The sequence below is a fragment of the Liolophura sinensis genome, chromosome 12 (genome assembly GCF_032854445.1).
Source record: "Liolophura sinensis isolate JHLJ2023 chromosome 12, CUHK_Ljap_v2, whole genome shotgun sequence".
Lineage (NCBI taxonomy): Eukaryota > Metazoa > Mollusca > Polyplacophora > Chitonida > Chitonidae > Liolophura > Liolophura sinensis.
This window is the reverse complement of record NC_088306.1, coordinates 7188768-7215489: the sequence shown is the minus strand read 5'-3', so window position 1 is coordinate 7215489 and position 26722 is coordinate 7188768. Positions and strand designations below refer to the sequence as shown.

The 26722-nt window shown below is 40.1% G+C and overlaps 1 protein-coding gene across 1 annotated transcript in view; it reads right to left on the bottom strand.

Annotated features, from left to right (window-relative positions):
• Positions 1 to 355: 355 nt before the first annotated feature.
• The window catches only part of LOC135479396 (cyclic nucleotide-gated cation channel beta-3-like), a 75524-nt gene continuing 49157 nt past the window's right edge, over positions 356 to 26722 (bottom strand). The window contains exons 2-4 of the mRNA XM_064759219.1: positions 6817 to 7110; positions 3687 to 3992; positions 356 to 2061 (exon numbers count right to left, since the gene is read on the bottom strand). Coding sequence (XP_064615289.1) covers positions 1082 to 2061; positions 3687 to 3992; positions 6817 to 7110 — 1580 coding nt within the window. The 3' untranslated portion in view covers positions 356 to 1081. The remainder of the gene's footprint in view (positions 2062 to 3686; positions 3993 to 6816; positions 7111 to 26722) is intronic.

Genomic DNA, 26722 nt, shown 5'->3' with positions numbered 1-26722 from the left:
ATGATTTCTCAGGCCATCGTAATGTTTTAAATAGAAAGAAAGCAATTGAAAATAGAAGAACAGTGTATAAAGCATATTACCTACATGCAGTCAAACTTAACAGAACACGTACCAACACAGAAACAACCCTTTCGTTTTGCTACACATGCCTTTAAGCAATAATCACATCAAAAGGTATTAAGAGATGAGCTTCCAACACCCTTCCATACTCCGATTTAGACTCTTCATGGAATATATATATATATATATATATATATATATATATTTTGTAACATATATATATATTTTATATGTATAGAATTGTACGTATTTGTAAACTTTGTTTTCCTTTTTAATACAGCCATGCTGTTCCCCTGTCCCACGATGTATATAATTTACAAGTCATGGATATACTGCTTTGCACACGCTCACTCATTATATCACAGGGTTTTGAAAATAAATTTACCACTTTGTAAAAAGATAAAATAAAATAATGATATCACCATCACCCCAACTGTTATTACTATGCCGGACGATATCAAGAAAATGATCTCGTCTGAGCGTACATACGCGTAAAGGAATACGCACTCGTAACAGATTGTTTCAACAGTTAAATAAATATGACAATAAAGTATAAAATGAAGGGAGAAACAGAAAACAAAAGTAACTTGGCACCGCGTAGGAATATGTAATCGTTATACAGACGTATGCCGAGATCTGTTTGAACATGTAATGATGGAATTTGGAAGAAATCGACGTAAATAGGCAATGTACAACCTGGGTTATCTCCCCTTTTGAGGTAGCAGCACGAAACGTCAAGGGAGATCAAGGAAATTGAATCGAATCTTGGATCCGAGCATCGGGATAACTTCAACCTGGTACACTATTAATGATGAAACTGGTCAGCCGGTAATTTTGAACTCACAATCCGTAGATATTGGAATAAAAAAATTGTTGTGCAGAATCGTCGGTGTTTGTTCCTAAGTCTAAGTCTTTTTTTCTTCTTTTTTTCTTAAGGGAGAAAGAAATGACTCGTCCCGGAAAAAGTATCCCACACAAACCCATGTAATAATCAACTGGGATATCAGCATACACATTTGTTTTAAATCACTGACTCTTTGTTTGTGGGCTCACACTTTTTCTCCGGGTCCTCTCCACTAGCTGTGCTCCCGGGACTTTCGCTTCCACAAATATGCATTTCTATTTCTGCCAATCGATGTTGAACTTCCCATTGCTGTTGATTTAGTTTTATACTCATGGAAGCGTTTTCTGTTTCCAAGGTAACGAGTCTCTCTCTCAGCCGAGTAATCTCCTGTAAAAGTATCTCGTGTGATGGGTCACGTGACGGCGTGACTGGCGAGACGCTGCCGGACAAGTGATGATAGCCTCCCTGCTGCATGGGTATTTGAACACCAGGTGGCGCTGCTAAATGATGACTTGGCTGAGTTGAAAGCGAGGCGAACGTGGTGGAGCCGGATAAATAGCTAGGTGAAGGCGGGTAGCTCGAACCACAGTACGGCGTAGCGTAAGGGGACAGATGAGTTGGGGTAGGGGGGAAGGGTGGCACGTGGGGAGAGGGACGATGATAGGGGCTACCCTGGTCGGGTGAGGGGGATACTGCCATACGGGGGATATGACCGGGCAGTGCCGATGGCAAGGTGGCACTGATATTAAGGATGTTTGTGGCGGACATTTCCGCCGACATTTGCGGTCTTGGAGAGAGGGGTGGCGTAAAGGAGACACAAGTGCCCTCGCTGGGTAAGGGCGACCGTTGAGGAGTAGAGTCAGTAGGCACCGCGGCGAGAGTCGACGCAGAGTTTGTTATGACCGTAATTGCCACCTGGTCGAAGTCTTCGCCTGGATGAAGCGTTGGCTCAGAGGTAGTTTGCAAAAGAATACCGTCCTGGCCATCATTGGGCCGAACGTTGCTTTCACTGGAAGTCGGACTTGGCTTGGATGGGCGGGCTTGTTGGATAAGTCCAGGAGGCAGCGTGTGGTGTCGTGCGACAAACATAGCTTCCAGAGGGATTTTACCCGCAGACTCCACGAGCCCAGGAGTGCTTTTGCTTCTACTAATGGCAGCTAAGAATAAAGAAGAAAACAATAGTTTTGATAGTTATATCTAGTTACTGCAATTCTTCGTAAAACGTACAAGCTTTACAGTTATTCTAATATGATTACTCAGGTTGATTTAAGCGAAGCAACTTGCTCGAATGCAGTCTTCTGGACGGATGAGACGGAACTAAAGCACGACTAAGTATCTGACAAACTTTTTGACTTAAATTTCGGAGAAGAGAATTGATACAACGATAATTAAATGAGAAGAAACCGCCACTTTTTTGTGCGCGGGAGATGAATCCATCATCATTTTCGACACATTCTCTTGCTAGACTGAAAATTACTAAATGTTTCAACGACAAACCTTAAAATCCCTTAAACATGTCGCATGCTGGTACGATTTTCACAGATTGTAAAATTTATTGAAAACTTTAATATTCGTCATAATTTACTTGAACATACCCAAAAAAACCGATAGTATATTACCATGATTATAAATTAAATATGTCCTAAGTGTAATAGACGTAGGGGACAAAACACACCATGAGCTGCTACATGTGTACTTCTAATGAAACTTCCTGGTTCTCTAACAAACCGAGAGAGATGTGACATAGATTAACAAAACAGATTCAGCTTAGCACTGACACGTTTAGATCGCGAAGCTGGCGTGGTCCATTAAACGAGTCCATTCAATATATAACTGACAATGAAAAATTACTGCTTAGAGGGTTGAAAAAAATGTTGATCGAGGTATAAATAAACGTCCAATAAGTGTAATTTCTCTGTTGATAGTTATCAGGTGCTATTACTCATATCTTGTGTGCGCCAGACAGCAGGTTGATTGTTTATGTGCAGAACAGCCATCAGGTGGACAAAAGCATGTGCCGATATATAACTTGCTACAACGATTGTTTGTCTCTGTATTTTTCCACTCGAGTCTAAAGTTCTAGGTTTCAGAAAGATTTACGTGAAATGCACGAACCTTCTTAATTGTGCGTGGCTGTCGAGAATAACATTGGTTTAACACAAGCAGATATTCCCACTGAGACCTAGATGTATATCACGTATTTGAAACCTATAGTAATTCTGACCTATGCTTTGCAGTCTATTGCTCATTTATTGCGCAAGTAACTCAGCAATCATGTGTACATGAAACCTAAAGGAATTCTGTGTAGTCTGTTGCTCATTCCTGTTTTTGAGATGGCGATTTATCGTAAGTACGCTTAGCCATATATTTCATGTATTACTGAAGAACGATTCCTCCCACCATAATGCTGACCGAAGTATTCTTGAGTAAGGCATACAATTTCCATCCAGTAAATAAATTTATTTATTTCAATGGTGTTTTACCTGATACTCAATAATACTATTATACGACTGCGGCCAGAATTGTGGTGGGAGGAAACCAGGCAAAGCCCATGGGGAACCCACGACCATCCGCTGTCAAACCTTCCCACGTACGGCCTGAATGGATGCCAGCAGTAGCTGGACTTGAACTCACAGCGAGGCTCCTAGGGCCATTACGTCCCGCTGACACGCTAATCACCTCGGCCACGAAAGCCCCCAAATAAATAAATAAATACCCCCATAGGAACAATGGCCACTCAGATATGGATACAAGACAGCATTGCTCAGTAAAACACACTTACCTTTTTCTAATGGTTGTTTCTTATATTTTTCTAATCTTTTCACAGCAATCGCTTCCAGTTTTACCCTGGCTGCCGGATATTCTTTCAAGACGTCCCAGAGGTCCTGTTTGGATAAACAAAATAGGTCGGAGTACCCGACGGACCTTACGGAAGCTGTCCGCCTGTTACCCGCTGTACCCATGTTAAGAATACTGATTTCTCCGAAGTAACTGCCCGGTTTTAGGGTGGCAAGCACAGTCTTACCATTATCGGCCACCACATGAAGACGACCCCTGTTCACTATATACATATCCTTGCCAACCTCACCTGTGAAAAGAAACAGGTAACATGCAATTATTATAGTTCATTATTGGATTCAACGTCGCTTGACAATAACGTTATTTCACTAATTTTACGATGGAAAATCTTTCAAAAGTAAATCCAACTTAAGCTGTACTGTGTTGGTTATTTTACGTGTCTGTCATACGAAGTAGTCACATCACGTCATTGGCAATACACAATACATAGTGAAGAGATAGAGTGGTAAGTGCACTCGGCAAGAGAACAATGGGCGCGAAATGGTATGCCATTGGTTCTCAAAACCTGAGGAATGCCATTCTTTTTCTAACCTATTCATGATGCTGCCTCACTGCAACGACATGCCGAAAACTCTAAACATGACACCAGCCTGATGAGAACGTGTTCCTATTCATTTGTGATGGGCATTAGCCCACGAAAGTTCTAAATTGAGCCCGAACTGCAGAGTCCAAGGTAATCCTTCCTCTTCTTCACACATTTTGTTGAATATACAATGAGATTAATGTAATGAAGACAATAACCATGTAAACACATCTGGCAATTCTAAAGGTAATGCTTTGCACAGAAAATACACTAGAAATCCTAATGTTTAACGCTTGCGTCAACCTTTGTACTTATCAAAAGCTTTCAGCTCTGGGCGGAAAAGAATTAGGCGAAGATGTTGGTTTAATGTTAGTTTTTAAAAGGTGCCTCGCCATGAGCAGAAACTGACTAATAAAATATGTATCCATAAAAACCGATTACAGCTTTAAGCACGCTGTTATACCACCATTGCTGTCAGCTTGAAGAATTAATACATAGAGATGATCATTACTGCGTCGGCCATGAATCAAGCCTGGTACAAGGCGTTGACATTTGCTGACATTCAAAATTCTGCCAGCTTTATCGACATCTGCCGAGTTAATGTGGAAATATAATCGTTATTAGTAATTTACAGGCTGCCAATGGAGTCATCTATATGAAAGTAGAAATAGGCCGAGAAAGTTTTCCCTTCTTTAATTACGACGGTGTGATTGAATAGCGTGAATCTTTGACGTGACGGTTCGATTACCGATGGGGTTGCTAGGAAGCTGCCATTAAGGGCCATGGATTTATTTGGGGGAAGCTTCCATATAGATAACGGCCATACTTGCTATGGGTGATGTTGTGATTTCTTGGTCCAGCCCTAACAAGCCTTACACTCGTGCCATTCTACGTGAAAATGTGCAAGTAAATAGAACAACATGTGCAAGTGATTGTAATTCAAAACGCCTGATTAAATAAACTGCGTACGATTTTTTTAAAACCATAAGGGGGGGGGGGGGCGTTATGGGGGAAGTAGAGAATGGGGGTTGGGAGTCTCTATTTGTTATGGGGAGGACCCCAGGGGAGGGTGTGCCAGAACCCTTATTGTGGCTGAGGGTGTGGCTAATATGCTTATATCTTTTCACGAAATGAGGCTGGGAGCCTCTATTTGTTCTGGGAGGGCCCCAGCGGAGGGTGTGCCAGAACCCCTATTCTGCGACCCGAGAAGGGGCTGGGAGCCTCTATTTGCCGATGGGAGGGCCCCAGGGGAGGGCCCCAGGGGAGGGTGTGCCAGAACCCTTATTGCATATACTACTTGTAACTAATAGTAACTTTGTGGGACATTTGTCGCAATGTTGTCTGTTTCCTGCCACCATAATGCTTGCCGCCGTCGTATAAGTGAAATATTCTGAAGTACGGCGTAAAACACCAATCGCATCAAAAAATATATATGGTGTATGTTGTTCATACCCGGCTTTGCGACGACGATTTATGGTCAAACTGGTAACGCGGAACTCGCGCATTACAACACAACAGTGGTCAATCCAGCTTGAGCCCGAGTCCCCTTTACGCGGGATGAGATTCCCATTTGAATACAAGGGGTAAGTTGATGTGTGCTTTCCTGTTATTTTACTCGGGATTGATCAATAGTTAAGAATAATTCACTTTTACGACCGTCATCACGATTGGGAAAAACGAATGGGGTAGGATCAGTCAAAGCACTAAAGGGAACAAATACAATTTCACAACTATACAAGGCTAGGTAGGAAATTAGGCTATTCTAGGAGTAATGGAGTAAGGTCTTGTATGCTTCATTAGATCAATAACACATTGAGAATATGGATTCGAATGAACAATTTCAAATCTCAAGGGATTTGACTTGAAATAGAAAGTCAAGTATTATTCTGAAATAATAGATTAAATGCAAATAGGTCGCAGTTCATAACATTGGTTTTACATTATTTCTAATAGACAAACACGCCCATTTAGAACTCATAATCGAGTCTTTTCGAGAACTGTTGCATTAATTTCCTGGCTAAGCAAGATTGTATGATCACCGTTTTAACAGTGTCATGTCTGCTATATCGAGTTTCTATAAAAAAATCTTTCCTCTTCATTTCCTAATAGAAATGTAATACTCGAAACTGAAAGCCGAGAATACGAAATAAAGCAATGATAAAGCTGAAATAATCCTCTTAAAAAAACAATTTTAGAACATACCCATAATAGATGGGACAACAAAGGGAGGTAATCAGCCGATCAAACCTAAGTTGCTTCCGTTGATTTGCCGTGGAATCCTTGGTTGATCCTGGCGCGTGCACGTATCAAATTCAATCATTTTACATTTGGCCCTGTGATGGCAGGGTACATATTACGAAATATTAATGAGTTCTCTCAGGTACAATGGGGTAACGTATATGTACACTGATGTCGCCTATGGCAGATGTCATACATACTATAGTAATTAATAATTTGCATTGGCGTTACATTTTTACCTATCACAAAATCCACCACGCAAAGATATAAAAAGAACACCAGCAAAACCCACCTTTCCTGCATATATAATCACCAGGTGAAAATAGCACAGGTCGCAACCTTAACACAAGTTCGCACAAAAACCCAGCTTCAGTCTTTTGGAATATCTCCACCCGTTTTAACGTATCTAGATGTACATGGATGGCTATCTCAGCTTTCAGTTTGTCAGGTAACAAACTCAACGTCTTTTCCTCGTCCGCTGATTTATTTGACATCCAAAGATAGTCAAACCATTTGATGACTCGGTCTTGGAGGCGTAAAGGAACTCGGCGTAACGTCATGTAGGTCTTCACTCCGTCTAACCGAGCTGTAAACCAGAAACATACTTAGGGTTAATATACCAGTTTGTAGTTAACAGGATTGTCTGTAACAAAAAATCCCAGTTTAAACATGAATGAAGGGAATATGGGGAATATAACCCAGCTAAATGAAAACATCCCAAGCATAATTTTTGGTCTTCCTTCAGTGAGCCTGTACAGTTGTGCTTTTTTTGCGTTGTTTTAATGTTATTGTGTGTTAATTGTGATGACAACACAACATTTCGTGTAATTCTAAACCAGTGATGTGTAATAAATTCCTATGAATATCACTGCATTTTTTGTACCTATTTCTGCCTTAACCGTGCCTCTAGAATGCCTGTAGTTTATACATCTGTATGTTAGAATAAGACGCTACCTGAGGTAAACTGACAGGAGGTCGGATTTCTCCTGTTACGCGTGACCTTTTGCCAATTATCACGTTGTTATCGATGGTCTAGTTTTACACTGTATGGCTCTAAGTCTTTTGTTATATTTTTAAGTTACAAGTTGAACAGTGCATGTCACTACAATGATATGAATGGAACAGAAAGTCATGAAAAAACCCGATGAACATACATATGTGTATAAAATGAACTAATGATAATAATACAATAATCATTTTTACAGTTGAAACTATTTGCTTAAGGAACATTTGCTTACAAAATACTGCGGGAGAGCCATTAGACTCAGCAAACTAGTACAATGGCGTCTCGTGGATACGCAAAAAAAGAACTATTACGATGTGAGTTAAGCCAGAGAAACCAGGGTAATTCTTTTTATCCGTCAAATATACACACCACCTGCTTATACAATTATGTCTAGTCAGTTCTGAGATACAATTTGAGCAGTAAACATCTCTAATGGACTTGCATAATACGATAATAATTATGTCAATATTTGCCCTACCAATAACATTGGACACATGTGAATAGCGTAGTTGTATATAGGAGCTAAGATGATGGAATAATCTCTTTGCCGCTGATAAGTACTGTATGAGCCATACGGTTGTGAAGCTTTGTACCTCCAGGCGAAATTCAACGGAGATGAAAGATTTGCAACAATACTATGAGGTAAAGTAGGGCTTCGTACAAAAAGTACGGCAAAAGTGCGAACCAAAGCAGGAGTCCTAATGTTAACTGAAAGCCCTCTCCTTGTTTACATAGCGGCCAACTATCTATCGAGTTGGAAATAGTCGTGATCGGTTTTCATGAAGGAAAATATGTTTAAAGTTGGTTCGAACATTTGTTCACATTGTTGGTCTTCTTCAAACATTCTCTTTAGTAATCCTGAATTATGTCAACAGAAAGGGTTCACCAACCTTGTAAATGTCTTTCATTTATTATTTAAGCAGAGATGTATGTCGTCGCTTGGTAAATGTGTTCGCAGATAACGAAAAGGCAAAAGAGCCCAAACAAATTTGATTTGGTTGATGTTTTACGTAAGTCTTACTCAAGGATATTTCATTTATACGACGGCGGTCAGCATTATATTGGAAGGAAACCGGGCAGAGCCCGAGGGAACCCACGACCATCCGCAGATTGCTACAGACCTTCCCACATAGGGCCGTAGAGGAAGCCAGCATAAGCTGTCAACTCAGAGCGACCGCATTGGTGGGAGAGTCCTGGGTCATTGCGCCGTGCTGGCCGGCTAATCCCCTCGGCCACGGAGGCCCAATCTCCCAATACGCGAGAATAAAACCAGCCCGTAAACGGATGGCATTATACACATATCCACAAATTGCCGAGATAAAAGATGTTAAACGATTTTAGTGGTTTAAGGCAGCACAATGACCGAGCATCCTCTAGCCAATGTGGTCGATGTGAGTTCGAGACCTGCTTTATATGCTAGCTTTATATCCGGTCGTCCAACCATAATGCTGTCCGCCGCCGTATCAGTTTAATATTTTTAAGCACTGCGTAAAACTCAAATAAACATTCAAATAAATAAATGAATAAACCATCACTCCTTGAAAATAGAGCCACACTTGAAGTTCCGTGTGATATTTGCCACTCTTCGCTAAGCTCCACCTAGATTTTTTTTGTCTCTTCTGAGATCAAAGCGAACCGGACAAGGAACTGTCGTTTAATAACCCCACCCTATAATTCCACTCCGCCCTCATCAACCCTTTTCAAGCTGATAAATCTCAGAGGTCAGTTCGAGTTTTGTCGCCAGTGATTTGAACGCCCAATAGGGTCTGTTTTAGTCGGTCGGCAGAAAAATAAGGTCAGTGAACGACAGCAACGTAACGGATCCCGTGATACCGCTGAAAGCTCTGATCGACATGGGTGAAAACCTTTGCGTCCGTCTTTGCCTTATCAGAAGATTGATTGAGCAAATCCTTGTGAATACAGGCTCTATTATTTCTGCCCAGGAGCCCCGTATTTTTCAACTCTCTATCACTGGGAGAACAAAAAACATCCAGCCCAGAACACCACCCAAGGCGCCGAGCACCCATTTCCGCAATCACGGAATTAACTAGTCACAGTTTGTTTTCGGAGTAACTTGATTTTTTTTTTCTGGACCGCGGATCTGTTCCGAGACGTCTTGATAGGATCCGTGTCTTACGCAACCAGGCTTAGGCGCCACCACTAAGGCAAGGTCCAATGGACAATCGGCATGGCTGTGGCCTATTTCGATTTTTGAAATCTTTCTCCTCTTTTTTCCCCATATTTAACCAAGTTTTCACTTGCCCCAATAGCATTTAACTAACCAACACACATGTTGTCCCAACTACTGCAACTGATTAGCCACGTTTTACTATCATACTGAACGAGACAGTCTTTGTTATTATTGGGTAAATTTACTGAGCTATTTGTTTCACACTGGCACAGGCTTAAGATTTTATTACAATTTACATTCAGTCCGTTTAACTTTTACACTGAGTTCATTTATTAATTATAGTATCCATTTGTTACAGTTATGAACTCCGTAACTTGGCTTACTGAGTCTTTTGAGAGTGAGGCCAATAAAATAAAAAAAAATAAATAAATACAGTGCAAAGCGGTTCTGCGTTCTATAACAATTTAAATCTCAGTATAAAATTCTTGTATAACCACATGAACCTTGCTGAAATAGTTTATATCGGGGAGAGCTCGTACATATATTGATGACCAAACTGGTAGTTCAGCAGAGTGCAAACGAGTACTCATGTCGAAAGCCTTTGTCTGTAACAACCCACAATTACACCCTCTCGTTCGTGGGTGGAACTATTCTAAGAGATGTGGCTATTATGGAAAGGGAATCCTGAAAGCCTCGAGTTTTGGTAAAAGAGGCTGGAGATTCCTTCCACGTTACCGATTCGTTTCAGATAAAAGAGCCCTGCTAGTAAACGGTCTACAGAATACCAGCAAAGCTGAAATATGGGCCATGTGAACCTTTATGGTACTCTTCAAGCCGTCAACGCGTTGACGATCTGGATTATATTAATGTCCATTAATCTAAACTTAGGCCATTAATCAGTCTAACATAACGTATGATGGATTAGCTAAGGATCTCTGGCCACACACTATGCGTACGAACGGTACAATGGTCGTTTCTTCGCCATGAACCTTCTTAGAGACGCGCAGAACGACACGGTTATAATGGCAGAAGAATGTGCCACCGTTTTTAGTTTTTTATTTATTCTTTCATATGGTTGTTGTTCAACTGTAATAGCACCATGGCTTAACCAAACTTAAGTCAAACAAATGCAGCGATATAGTTTTAATTTTTTTAGACGTCGCTGGTTTAGAATGACTAGAACCGCTATACTGTCATTACATTTAATATACAACCATATTAAACAATGTCAGGGAACGACGCAAAATTCTGGTTTACATTAATGTAAAAGACATTCACGAACCATGAACTTTGGCAATATTAATACCTTAACTGAGACCAATATTCCTCGTGGTTGTGTTTACAAGTAATGAGCTATCAGGACTATATAATTTCAAGAACACCCGTTTTCAATGGCATTAAAAAAACGGTCATCGGAGTTATTTAATGATGATCACTGAGGGGTAAAGAAAAGATACCGTCGACGTTTTGGTCTAGAGTTGTTATTTTGTTTTTTAATGTGGAATATCATCAAGGAAAACTACGACAAAATGGTGAAATGTATCAAATGGTATCCATAATAGCGGTCTACGGAAGATTGAGTAAAAGTGAATGGCATTACATGTTTCTCGTCGATATGCGAGAGCATTTATACATCGTGTACAAGGTATCATAGTAACTGCATAAAGGCAGCTCGGCTTGCGCAATCAGGCTGGAAATGTGTCCTATGTGCTCTTTCCACTGGTCTCCGGTCAAAACGTGATTCCATGGTTCTTTAATTATATTGTATACACAGTTATAGTTGTGAAGTGGAATCTCCTGAAGCAACAATGACGGAAAGATTAATTTGTGGATCATCTTTTCTAAATCGAATCCAGAGTATCATTGGTTGGTTGGCAAAAACCATTTTGTGTTGCAGTGGTCATACATCGTACACACGTAAAGGGCACAGAAGCGCCGAGGAAAATTACAGGGCCAGTATCCCAGCAATGGAATTTGTGCTGATTTTGATTTAAGCTTTTGTCAAGAGCTGGCAAATTACTGGGCAAACAACCCAAAACGACCACCCACTTCATTGCCCTGGACGACAGTGCTTCCTTCGAGCTAATTCAGACAAATGAGAAATTAAAGCGGGTCAGCCAATGTGTGCCTCAATTTTTATCGCGGTTTTTTTCGGCAAGGTGAAGAGAACAGCGATTATATGCGTGGGACATGTGTCAACTGTGTCATGGCTCACAGCTTCCGACCGAAACATCTCCTAAATAAACCTGAGATTTTGTTTTCAGGTGCGCTGATCCCCGTATCTCCGAAATACATCTGCCCTAAGCTTTTACCCCCGTAACGAACCAAATACCGGTCCTTGTTGATCGGCGCATGGCTGCTTTCCGCAGGGCTATTCTCAGTGTACATATGGCTTGAACTGTCCTTTGGTTATTGATAGATTTCGGGGAACAAGATCCTTAGCACTTAATAGCAATACTGATTGACTATCTAAGTGTATCACTCATTCACTCAGTTTTGTAAACAACACTTCTTTGAAGCTCTGTTTCTCTTGTCTCCTATAAGTATAAAAGGAAGTAAAACATGGAATTATAGTAGAAAGTTCAGTAAAAACTGTATTTTGAAATTTTAGTGAAACTATACCGAAAAAATTTATTTTATTTTTTGCTCTCTGTTTTGACAAATGAATACAGGCAAATATACTGATTGGGCTTATGCACTCAGTTACATAAACTTTCATGAAATTAGTGCTTACAGTAACAGCTAAGATGCCTTCGGTAGCCCAATGGTTAAAGCGTCCCCCTTGAATTCTTAAGACCTGAAATGAAACCCGGGTCAAGCGAAAGACTTTAAAAATGGTATTTGTTACTGACTCCATTGGCGCATAGCACTGAGAGGGTCGAGCAAGGAAACAGAACTAGTTGGCCCGATGTCGGTATAATGTGACTGGGAGGAGTGTCATCTCACGAGTATTAAGACGTTTCGTAATCACAGAGCGTGAAAAGGTCAGTTGAATTAGAAGTGGTGTTATTACGATGGATTCTAAGCTTACAATTTGTCAAGTGTATTCTCGTCACAATATCGTTGCAACAATGTTGATGTGACCTTAAGCCATAATCATTCGTTTATTCATTCGAATTTGTTCAATGAGTTCATTTTTTCAGGTGACACTTGGCATTTGAGATAAACACATAGATAATTAATCTTACTGGCATGCACCATTCTCAAGAAAGTTCTTTATCAGACATCTAGGTCCAGTTTCACCAAGATGTGGAACATGTGCGATAATCGCACGTATAAGACAATGGTAAGGCAAAAGTGACGTACAAAATATCATACGACAAAGGTACGATAAAAAAATGTCGCTTTGTGAAACTGGGTCAAGAAGGGTATTTAACCAAACATGACTGATAATGGCATCTTAATCATCTAAAACAATGAGTAATTATAATGCTAAAACGCCGCTCCAGAATGGACAATTTCTATTCTTCTCACTGGGCGGGTCGTGGGTTTCCTCCGGGCCCGGTTTCTTCCCACCATAATGCTGGCCTTTGTCCACCAATCATATAAACAAATAAATAAATTCTCACTGGGCGAAGAATACCGACTTGAATTAATTGTTGAATCAACCTATACTTTTCCTGTCGATATTGAGTCCATTTGATCATCAGTTGGTATTCGAATGTCGATTTCAACTATAAGTCTCAAGGCGGCTGATCAGGACTAATCTTACTTCCCACGTAGACATACTGCGCAGTTTGTATAAAAGGAATACCTAATGTGATAAACTCGTCTCCGACACACATTTTATTTTGGCCCCCGACCAACCTTTAAATTACTGCTTCTTTGGAAGAACGAGCTGGCGTAGGTTTCCATCAATCTCTTTCAAGCGCAAAAGAATTACCCTTCGGTTAGTTGTGGATGGGGATTCAAGTACAAAGCGGAGCATGTTTTATACGACCTTGGAAACGGAGCAGAAATTCCCAGGTGTGTGAGGAACAGAATACTAGTTGCCTCCTCCGCCGTGATGGTAAATTCACTTTACTCGTATTTTCTCCATATGGCGCTCCGTTCAACAATTGCCGACGTCAAATCCCGAATTATGATTCCTTCCTGGTTCCCAAGACACTTTAGTCTGGCCACATTTTCTCGACACATGCATTGTTCGCAAGATTGCTTTCCATTTTCACGTCTGATTTTGTATGCATGAGCTTAAACCTAATCTATCAGCGAGCGAGAAGACCAGCATTCTTTATCTCCAGCATAGAAGAGCTCCTTTCTATGGAAACGGGCTGTTGTTCCACACGCTGCTCGAAAGACTTGCGCTATTGATAACTGTATATGTTCATCGCCTGGGGGATTTGTTTCGACGATACCACCAAGGGAAAACGCATATTAAATAACCACCGAGACCATATCCAGCTCAACACAAGAGATGAGACATCCAGAATGTAGACATGCTGAATATAGTTAATCGTGCGAAGACCCAGACCATAATACATATGCAAAAGTCAAACACAAGAATGCATCATGCCTATATATCTGGAGTAAACAAAAGGAAAAAAATCCTATTTCATACCGTCAACCAAGTCAAGTCCCAAAAGAAATCAAATGGATTCCACAAAATCAGTATTTAAAGACAAAAGGAAAGGCCTAGTTTATTGTCCTAGAAATGTAATTTTTCAGCTAAGTTTTCATGAATTAAACCTAGGAATATGTTGTTATATATATGTTGCGGTGTCACACGGCTAAAAATATAGAATTGTAGCAAAACATTTGAGAATCCATTAACTGGGTTGTGATGCCGATTTGTACAAAAAATCATCTCATACCTTTCACGACAATAGATATTACACCTTTAGCTAACCAAAAACTTCTCACTCATCAATTTTACATTAAAGGAAAAAAATCTTTGCGAACACAAAGGCTTTTGTGTTACAGAATTATCCAACATAAGTTATATATGTTTGGCTTCCATTTACCAAGAGCTTCCAAAAAAGCTGAAAACGCTGTGACAGTTTGGTGCGGGGAGAGGGCTCCGAACGTCAGGGCACCTGTTCTGTGTATAGGAGATTAGTTATAAGTGCACTAAACCCCACAAAAGCTCCACGGGATAGCACCAACACATACGTATATGACCAAGGTATGAACGCTATCGTCCATTAGCAAACAAGAAAATGGACAAAGACACCCACATAAAGTATGAATGATCCTGCGAGTGATGACCATAATGTTGTTCCATTAAAACACAGGCATTATGGACGTTAATGAATTCTCTTCGGATTAACTGTCAGAAAAAAAGCCAGCAACAACGATGTCCTCTGTAGCTGATCGAACATTTCGATAAGCATTTTCACCACACTAACCTTTATTGGATGGCTGCACAGTTGAGGGATTCTACGATTTAGTGGTGCCTAACCAACAATGCTTCACACAACGCACCAAGAACACTCGTTCCTGCCTCAAGCACGTGCTCCCCCATCCCCCCCCCCCCCACACACACACATACCCCACACCCTCCATTTCCAATCTCCCACTGCTTTCGCCTCGACCCCAGAACTAATGCATCGGGGAGTTTGCAGGTCAGGGATACATGCACTACGATAGATCACAGGACCTAATGGAAGCAACATTTATAGGTGTTCGCCTGTTTAGTTACCGCTACTAAAGGCACTCAATTAAGTGCCACTGCATAATTTGAGCAAACACATTCCCATTTAGGTAATGTGATGGGTGGCTGTTGTGCCTTCAAAAACTGATACCATCGAGTGCATCACAGTGGATCTCTTCTCATTTCTCAATGTGGCCTACTCAGAATGAGCCGGTGAATTATTCAGTTTTTACTCATGGGCAAAGTGCAAACAGAGTTTTGCAAAATTCAAAGAACATATCAAATGAAACAGCAAAAACCTGGAGGACTTCATGTGATTTAAACGACTAAATTTGTATTGCATGTATTAGACAGATACAATAACTGACCTTCGGAGGTTTTTTTATTTTGATTATTTTAGATTTATTTCTCTATTTTAATGCTATGTCATCATGTATAATTTTTCATTTAGTGGTCAGTATTTTAGATGCGTACAGGGATTTCTTTCATCATAATCCAGTTCTATAGTTAATTTTTACTGAGTAATGGCATTAAAAAAACAAATTCACCTGTCGTTTCTACAGCATTTAGTTAGAATGGGTATATCACGTAGACAAGACACAAACAATCCATTCTGTGACAGTGTTCGCAAAAATCACTAATTACAGCTAGCGATGAGTCTAAGTGATGCTCAGAGAGATAGTTTCACTCTCCGTGCCTTGACGTCTCGTGGTATTCAACACGTCAAATACCACACATGTGCTCAGTTATTAATTATGACACACGAGTGTTGTGCCTAGTTTTCTCAACTGCGTGTCGCTGTCAGAAGGCGACGAACTTGAATACAAATGTCACCACAAAAGCACTGGCGGTCAATTACTTCTGGATTTCTGTTGGATATCTAACTGCGTCGCTTGCTTATTAACTCGCTTGGACCGCCGAGTAGGAACATAACAAATCCGCTCAACAGAGAAACCTTCAATTCCAAACACATCCACAGTCATTGATTGCCGGTATTAATAATATATGTGCTTCCGATGCGCTCGATCCTCGGCTGCTAACGAGCTGGGAAGGTCTAAAACAAGGAAATTGTTAAGGCTAAATACAGTGATATCTGATCAAAAAAAACCTCATTCTAATATAGCTGTTGAAACCTGCCTCTTTTCATGTCGTTGATAGCCTATCGATATTGTAGATAGAGATGACAAGAAAAGTACAGCGCACATTGCAGATTACACAATAGTTTCAATGGAGACGGTTGACAGAATATCAATATTTAAATAGGTCTAATAAACCCGCAGGCTGTGTTGGACGTGCGTTCCAGAGGAACATTTATTTGGTCAAAGTAATTCGTTTGTGGGGATTTAAACCGACTTATAGAGGGTATGAAGCAGTTATCGCCAAATTGCGTACAGAGGATATGAAAGAGACCCATGGAATCTTACCAGAGTTGGAATTCGTTCTTTAGTCCACCAATAATGTTTGTTTTGTTCTCTTGTAATCTATGTAGTTTATACCTAAGCAACCTCAAGGTATGCTTCCGCAATTGCGGAAAAGCTACTTCTGGGCGGCTCTGATAGGGTACACAAACCGAACAATATCGCAGACAAGACCGTTTCCTGCTGTGTCGCTGCAGTACTTGTGTACTACCAAAGTGTTTATTGTACACACGAACACCGAAGTGTTTGATGTACACACGAACACCGAAGCGTTTGATGTACACACGAACACCGAAGTGTTTGATGTACACACGAACACCGAAGCGTTTGATGTACACACGAACACCGAAGTGTGACGTACTGTATAGAAAAGAAAAAATGAGCACATTGTTCTAAACCGACTCACTATAGGCGGGAAGGTCTCTGACGAGTTCATCAGTTCCTGTTTATACAATCAGATAATTAGTTCGCTAATGCAGCTTCTTGCAATAGTACGCGCAACGGATTATTTTGTTTAAAGCTTATGATGATTGCTAAATTAGAAATCACTAATATTAGACACAGGTCTGAGTGTAGCCGTTATCACAAGTGAAATCTATGCGCTAATATTTGCGCTCCAATATTTGTATTTTAAAGGTTGACTATTTTTAGAACAACATTGAGCTACATGTGCTCAATATGTGTGGCTCGACATTTCCGATTCTTTATGGTCAGACATGTCAGAAGAAAAAGCGGAAAACTCAATAGTTCCTTGACCATTTCACCTCTGCGCAATCTGTCAGCACGGATGAGAAGCGAGTTTCAACAGCACTGGAGCGGACAGACACTCGGCGATGGTAGATGGCGAGGTGAAGCGAACATGTGACCGGATGTGACGCCACAGTCGGCGGAGTTGTACAGGAATGTCTCCTTAAGGCTCTAGACATTATGGTTTTGTACTATGTCAAATTGTCAGCGGGGAGACGACGATTGGAGTCTTCACCCCTCAAGACTGCCGGGAATCCAGGAAACCTCTGTCACACAGTCTGTCAGCCTTAGTCCCAATAACCTGGGCCTAGTGGACCGGACTTCGTCAGAATCTGGACTTCAACCATGGGGCCGGTTTCATGAAACTCACTTAGCTTAGTACACCCTTAACTACCACGACAACGTATGTTGAGTTAGCTGAGGGTTACACTTTCTCAAACAGACCCAAGGTGACATAAAGAAGCTTTCTGCCGAATTCGTATCTCGTGTCCGAAATTATAGCACCAGGTGTATTCATCTAAACCATGATGTCTCTATTGAGAATACTGGCTTGCATTTATTTAGCTTATACAACTGCCCTTACATTTTGTATGATTTTGCGTTTTTATAAGAAATATTACCACGATAATGATTGATGCTGTTCTTTTAGATGCATGCCATCATCGCATGCTACACTTCGCGGATTTACGGTAAAGCGGAGATATCACCGATATAAACGGGCATCACTCCACTGTCATCATCTCATAACTCCAAAACCACAGAATGATTCATATTAAATAAAAAAGAGCAGATCACACTGTGACTGTCCCACTCTCAAGCAATGCGTGAGACACGCTATTGTGCGCACTAAAATAAAAAAGAGATACATGTTCCAGCTTGCTTAGAAAAAAAAAACAATTCTAGACAAGGTTTTGTCATTGAGGTTGAACACGCTTTTGTTCATCTCTCCATTTTTAAATTTCAGCACATATTTATTTTCATCGATGCTAACCTTCGCTTAATCTAGGCTTAATAAACATTTATGTACAAGGTGATAATGGACTATTTGTATTCAAACATTTGATTGTACATGATATCGAGCAATAATGATTTGTTTCCTCGGTGGCGTCGAATGTTTGAGTACAACGACCTTTCGTGGCACCAGTCGAGACAGTACACCGACACACACGGATGTCGATACCCGGCAAAGATGTGAAAATGTCTATAATTCCATCAAAAACGTCTGGTTTCGACGTTCTTGTCTTCAGAAAAGACGTTCTTCTAGCGTGTATATAAACACAATATCCACGAAACTTAATCACATTACAAAATATAACTGGTTAGGTCAACAAATCACATCAATAAATATCACCCCCAGAACTGAGACCACATTATTTTGCTCTTCAAAGACCAGGTATGATTGCCATGCGCTGACATGATATGTATCACTTTCTGTCACAACGGTTTCCTGTAAGAAACCATCATCTCCTCTATAACAGAGGAAGCTTCACGTTCCTGCTATGATTGTCATGCGCTGATCTCATAAATAGCACTTCCTGTCATCATAGCACGCGACTGTCAGCCCCCTGTTACGCCAAGGCGACATCTAGTGGCAAAAGTGCACTAGGGCCACGTCGGTCAGCAGTCAGATTATCTAAATAAAGGGCTATATTTAGCCGTAAGAAAGGCCTAAAAATCTATATGTGCTAAAATACCCACAAAGTGTGTGCTTCATGTTAAAAATGAAGATCATAAATGGTATTAAACCTAAGCATGATATCAGCAATCGTAAACACTCGTCAACCCGAAAACATAGTCAATGATAATGACACCCGTTTCCAAAACAACCTAAGACATTAGGTCCTAAAATAGTAATATAGATAGTAAAGACATTATAGAGAGTATAAAACATGTAAACAAAAACAGTTTTCACTGATGGAAAGAGAGTCGACATTCAAGGCATGCCATCCAATTCCAAATTTGAACTTGAAGTCAGTGAGTGAATTCCACGTGGAAGGCATATATCCCAAAATTGAAAAATCCTTGCTATTGGTAAACATCACAGTACTGGGTTTGTCTCATTATTATCACACATTATAGGTGCAGATGAAGGGTAACACATAGGCATGGATGACACAGATATGAAAGGAGGATATAAAACCATCACAGCCCGCACTGGTGTCACTGAAATACACGTATTTTTTACCATATATTGCATCAATGCCGCGTATATTGCATATACGGGGGAAACCCATCTGAAGGTTGCTTATGACACAAAAACATGTATTTCTACCATGTACTACATCAATAATACAATAGTAATAATACAGTACGAACCATTACATCTGGCATTATTATGAGGTAAATATGTTTATTTACCATCATATATTACATCAAATATTATATATGCAAACAAGCTTATCAAACATTACACGGGATTTTAACATGGAGTATACATATATGTAAATACTACCATATATGCCATCAATACTACGCATATATACGTATTAAACATCATATCCGGCATAACTATGACGCAACTTTTGGATGTACCCCCATATATGACATCAAAATGACGCATATTATACGCAATAACAATTACATCTGGTATCAATGTGACGTAAACATATGTATTTACCGTCAAATACTGCTTCATTATGACGCATGTACACGTGTTAACCATCATATCTGGCATCAGCATAATTCTCACACACGTAGTCACCATTACCTATTGAAACAGAGTGACGCATATATGTATATATGTATAGGCCTACTAACCATAATCCGTAGCATCTAACTGTGTAAAAAACACGCAGCTTATCAAATCACTGTGTCCTTGTGATCAGACTGGGTTAAAACAATTATTTTAATGTCCTTTCTCTACGTGAGTTATTATCTGATACCCAATACATGCCGCTGGGTGTAGATATGCTGCCAGTTAATACGTCACCGTATTACTAATTCCATTGACATTATTTTCATATTTCAGGCTAGGTGTTAGAATTGATGTAGAACGCTCTTTGATTTTACCTACACCCAAAGTATTTCCTTGATCCCATTCGGAATGTCGAAAATCTGTAAAACAGCAGCAGTGTGTGTATTCTCGTCAGAAAAATAAACTCCTGAATACAACTATGTTTGATGTAAACAGGTTATTTTTCTAAAACTCACCTTCAAAGAACTGTATAAAAACGACTTGAAGGGGGAATTGCTTGCTGTAAATAACTTTGTATTAGGACAGTGAGGGCATGATTAGCAGTGCTCATCTCTGGTGAGTTCAACCTCGGCCTTGGAGTGTAGTTATAGCACGTATATTATGCTATAAATGGCACTGGCACGATGTTCAATAAACAGCCCGCTGGCGTCCAGCTCCATTGCATTAACGTTGTAACACGACGACGTACGTAGAGACAGATTTGTTTATGGCTCGAGGTGAGACGCCTCATCTTTGCGAAGTGTTTCATCCCGTCTTCACAGACGGAGCCTTCCACTAGACTCTATTTAGGACCACGCCAGCGTCCACTCCCCCACCATCATTTCTTAAAACTGCACAAAACGCTGTCAACGAATGTGATATTTTGGTACACAGGTTCATGCCTGGAAGGTAAAACCAAGACAAATGCCCTTGTGCACTGAGTTTCTCCTCCAACCAGCAAACACGTATAGCGAAGTTATTGTCTTCGTTAGCGCCTTTTTTGAGCATGGCAATTAGTGTCTAACGAACGCCATGTATAACCGCATTGGTCGCTAGGCGTCCGCAATGTTCTAGGCGAAGTACTAGGTCAGCGTAAATGCCACCGTTTTGCACTCTCCGTTAATTGTTCTTTTCACTCTAGTCTAGAACCTAAGCCCAGCTGTACAGAAGCGTGCCAAGACTGAAGCTTCGTTAGCTTGGATTTCTGTTTGTATTACGTATTCGTGTATGATGTGAGAGTTATTAAGCCTTTTTTAATTAAGTTTAATTAAATTAATAATCGGTCGACGAGCTAATATGACCGCTTGAGCAGTTTAACGCTCGTTGGAGACATTTTGTCTTCAACCGGTGTAGAATAGAAGAGTCACACGTGGGATAATTCATTAGTCAATTACCAAAGCTGGTGGAATACGCCAAGAAATCCGGTGGATTACGCCAAGAAATCCGGTTTCCTCCCCCCATAACTGGCCGGCATCGTATATAAGAAAAAATGTTCTTAAATGTGATGTTAAATTTTGTCGTCATCTTGTTGAATTGTCAATAGTCAGGATTAGCTGACATCTGTGATAACTCAAAAAATAATGTGTTACTTTTAACAGAAAGGCTGTTGTCTGGGTAATGCTAGAATGTATACTGTAAATTATAATATAACACTGTATCAGATTCAACATAATGTCCTGTTAGTCTAATGCAATCTTAATGTTGAATTAGTAGAATAAGTTTGATATATTTAACGGAATAATCTGATGGAATAACGGATTATATTCTAGCATCACTCAAAAAACAGTCTTTTTGTTAAGCTTAACAGAATATTTTTTTAGTAATAAACTAAACACAGAAGAACAACTCAACTGACCGCAATAGTACGACTTCTAACAACTAAATGGAGATTTAGTTCTATCATTTTCCGCTAGTTGACAGGAAAACAAGATGGAAAGGCGCATTGTCTCAGCGCAAAAATCTGCAAATTAGATTCACTCAAAAGGACTCAATATCAACCGCTATTTCCAACAACGCCCACATAACATGTCCATAAAGGAGATCTAACAAGTTTCCAAGCCGTTCCGTAAAGCCATTGTTTGTTGTTTTGTGCACTGGCGGTTGTTTTGTACAATGTATGGGCTGTTACTTTCATATCATTTCCCATTAAATATGATAACAACACAGCAAGACCAGTGGTATGTCATACACTGTAAAGAACATCACTGCATTTCTTTACCTAATTCCACTTAAGCCACGGTGCAAGTAGGCGTGTAACTTGCTGCCAGTACTTAATAAGCATTTACAAGAATAGTTTAAATAAAACCTTCACAGGTAAACTGATAACTATGCAGCATTTCACAGGTTACGTGTGATCATTTTCCAACAGCCTCACTGTCGTCCCTACCCTGGTTTTACTCTCTACGCTTTAGTCTTTTTTTTTATTATCTATCGATGCATTGGTAGCACTAAAAAAAAAGCGGGAGTGCAGCTCAACATGTTTAGATTGTTTTAAAAGCCTTGATGACAGCAGCGTGAATTACATATGTGCTAAGCAATTTATCTGTACAACTACGTTCTTCGCCACAAGGAATACCACGATGAAAGGAATTGCGGTCTTCAATGTTTATCAAAGTTCAAACAAATGTAATTCACCGTGACATTAACACCACATTTTAGCAAAAGATGTTTACATACTAGATCCATTTGAAGATCACATATAAAGATAGCAAGGACAGAAAAAAGATGCAAAATTAAAGAAAGAGCAAAACTTTTTTTATGCAGAACAATGCACTGAATGGGGGTGGGGTGGCAGAATCTGGTTTTTCTGTTAAATTGGCATTTATTTTATTTATTAATCTGTTAGTTGTCTGGGTAATTGAGTATAGAGGCAATTTAGGGATGTTTCCGCTTGATGTTAAAACCCTCACCGTGGATAAAGAACGTAATTTGGATATGGATATTATTAATGGCTTTCAAAATACTGTCGATATTATGTCAGCTCGCATGGGCATCACATGTACAATAAATAACACTGAACCTTTCCATTCACCAAATTAGATGTTTTGGATGTTAATATTAGATTTTTGAAGCTCAGTTTCAATGTCATGTTTCGGTATTGTTAACAGTGAACCACATGGTTTACATCGTACGTATCCACGTTAAATGACATAACCGTTACCAGACGTGGTAGCATCGATATAGTGCCAACCAAAATGATACATGTATATATACACAGGCTTTTATCCGCACGATAGAAACGTTATACTTGGTGTTACATTTGTATAATCCTAGAACCTCCATAACCTTAGTCTGAAGACCTAAATTGGGTTCTTTCCTGTGTTCATTTTGGCTTTAGAAGGACTTGCAATTTACGACTGAAGTGTTAATTTGCTTGATTAATACGAGCAAGAACCCAAAGGAAGGCTTTCAACGGGAAAGCATTCTCAAATGAAGGAATTTTTGTCAACAGAAACCCGGTTTGCGTGTGAACAAGGGGAATGGGTGTCAATACACAGATGAGTTTTACAGGGCCTAGAAACTTGCAAATCGACAAGATACTTGGTGGATAAAACAACTTTTCAAAACAACGAGGGTCAACCAATGATTGTGCTTGACATGGAAGCAGATTGATGCATGTTTTATAACGTTAAACTGAAGCCGTACCTTTTTCCTTCTACAGCTCGCTTTTCCTTTCGTGTCTGTCATTACTGTCATTGCAGACAAATGGAAGTCTTCTTGACGTAGGCAAGATTTATAAAACATTAGAAACGTTTGGAATTATAATAGTAGAAGTAACAATTTAATTTATGAAAAGGAATTGTATCGAGCATTCAGCGGAGTTGATCTTGTTATTTATTTGTTTACAACGAAACGAGAATGTCCCTTCTACGTGAAAAAATTAAATATTGTTGAGGCGGACTTATTGTTTTCTTGATCGGGCTAGCTACAGTTGTCAAGCGTGTACTGTGTGTAATGCATGTGTTGTTAACATATACATTGCCATTCTTTATAAATAGGGGGGCCTCCGTGGCTCAGTTGGTTATCGCGCTAGCGCAACGTGATGACCCAACAGTCTCTCACATATGCGGTCGCTTTGAGTTCAAGTCAAGCTCATGCTGGTTTCCTCTTCGGTCGTACGTAGGAAGGTCTTTCAGCAACCTGCGGATGATCGTGGGTTCCCCCACGGGCTCTGCCCGGTTTCCACCCACCATAATGCTGGCCGCCGTCATATAAGTGAAATATCCATGAGTAAGGCGTAAAACGCCAATCAAATAAATAAATAAATCAATCAAATAAATTCTTTATAATTTACTAACGTGAATTAGTTGCCCATGTCACCTGCCTGTAAAATTAGCCATAATGGCTACCAAAATTGCCTTTAGTCAGTGACACGTAATAACCCAGTAAGAATACTTTGTCTACTACATAACGTTAAAACTGAATATAGGGGAATGGCTTACAGAAATACACTATGGCGATAATAAAGCTGCATACGTTGCCCTAGTTACATAGACAACCACAGCCACAGTTTAACAATCGTTAAACCCGAATTTACATACAACCGATAACTGAACAAAGAAAAGTGATTACTGCTTGGCTTGAAATTCGCGTGCAGTATCAGTTGTTAACGTGAATATAGAGTCACTTCTAAAGAGATTACGTGAACAGGTATCGGATACAAGGTGGATAAATGGACACTTAACGGAGCACAGGTGTTCATGTCGATAATTCACAGATAAGAATAGGTGCTTATTTGAATAATCATTCGTTACTACATGTTTATGGGACTGATTATTAGATATGAGGTGTAAAAGTGGTTAACAAAAACCCAGGTCACGTGTGTTTATGTTGCTTGTAGATGAAACAATTATTAAACATAAAAAGTTTTACAGCTATTTCCTTAAAGGTAAAGAACGCATTAAAATGAAGTATATGTCAGATGAAAGGCCATTAAAAACTGTCCAACAAATTAGTTTTGTTGTTTTGTTAGAATTTTTCTAACCGAGTAAAATGGTATTAAAACACCAGATTCTACGGCTGCCTCACATCCATATTTTTTGCTCGGAATAGCTCGTCTCAAGGTTCTTTCGACGAATATATTCATAAATCTACATGTATATGCATTTTTTTATTGACGAAATCAAGCAGCTCATGTGTATTAATTGACAAACACCTGATATGATGTCACTGATCCAGTATTGTCACAGTGTTTGAACACTCGTCTCTCGCGTCCTTACCATTGAAAGGCAACCGTGATTAACAACTAGAACAAGGCCAGCTCCCTATAATGGTATATAAAGGTACGCTCTGATGCGTATAGGATGTATATTTAAAACTAAAAGTTGATTTCGGGTTAGGTAGTGTCGATAAAAGTAAGCTAAAAGGGTAAAGAAGAAGAGCTGGTCGTTTCTTTTCGGGTCAGTCGGATCGGTATCAGATGGGTTAAGCCCGTCTTTGGTACGGCAAAGCCGTCTACATCGATTCTAAATCTCCAGTACACGACGCCTGCTGTTTTCTTACCAGACGGAACGTCAACGACTTAACGCTCTGGTCGGGTAACGAATACCAAACAATTACTGGCTCGCCAGCAACTCTTCTCGTGGGCCAACAGGTTATTGTGTGAAAATCTTCTGCCAGCGATTATGAAGAGTTTGACTATACCTCCGGACAAAACGCCGCTCTCCCACTGATAAACTGTTTGACAACACTCGTGTGGCAGTCTGAAGCTGGTCTCTTCACGGTCAGCTGCTATGTTCACAGAAGAAGCAAATCGATCAGTATGGCGACTTGGGGCTGGTCCGTCTACATTCAGACGGACTGGGTAATTGTTGGTCTGAACGGGGCTTCGACAGAAACAGTGTTGACATAACTCGTTAGTGAACCAATGCCAGCATAAGCCTAATCATACCAATATCAATGGGCAAGGAAATTTTGGGCACAGTCTACACCCACTACTTTCAGGATACACGACTTGTCTCAAACGGACCAATGTGAGTTCCATGGTGTAAAGTTGAAAACGAATTGCTTTATTTGATTTAAAATTTAATGTCGTTTATAACAATGACTTTATCATATAGCCTGGATAATGTATTGCAGCAGGCCGGTGTTAATGCCAATAACGAAACTGGAACGCCATGCAATAACATCTCAGTCTCGTAGGAAGGAATATATTATACAGCCTAAAATGGTACATTGTTAGTTCTCAATTACTGGGCATCACAAAACAAGCTAATTTTAAAATCTTAAAATGTCTATGTTAGGGAATGAACCCAAGTGCCCGGCCTACGCGTCGCTGTAGACATCCATGGATGATCAATTGCAGGGCGGCGTCATTGCTGGCTCAGGCGGTTAAAGGGCATGCTTGATGTGGCAGCCAAGGCATTCACATGTGAAGCTTCGTGTTGTTTTCCAGTTCTAGGCTATTAACCACGGAAGGCTTAAATCTTTAGTCCAGCGTAAAACAACAATCACATGAAATAAATAAATCTATTACCCAGCCAATCCAAAAGCAAGACTATAGCCGTGCTCTGTACACCTTCTTAGTTCTTTGATTGTGCTAAACCTTGGGATTACTGACCCCGAACGTCCTTTTTGGTTGATGGCTGGGATACGAATATCTGTTTAGAAGCATAGATTTTAGTTATTGAAAC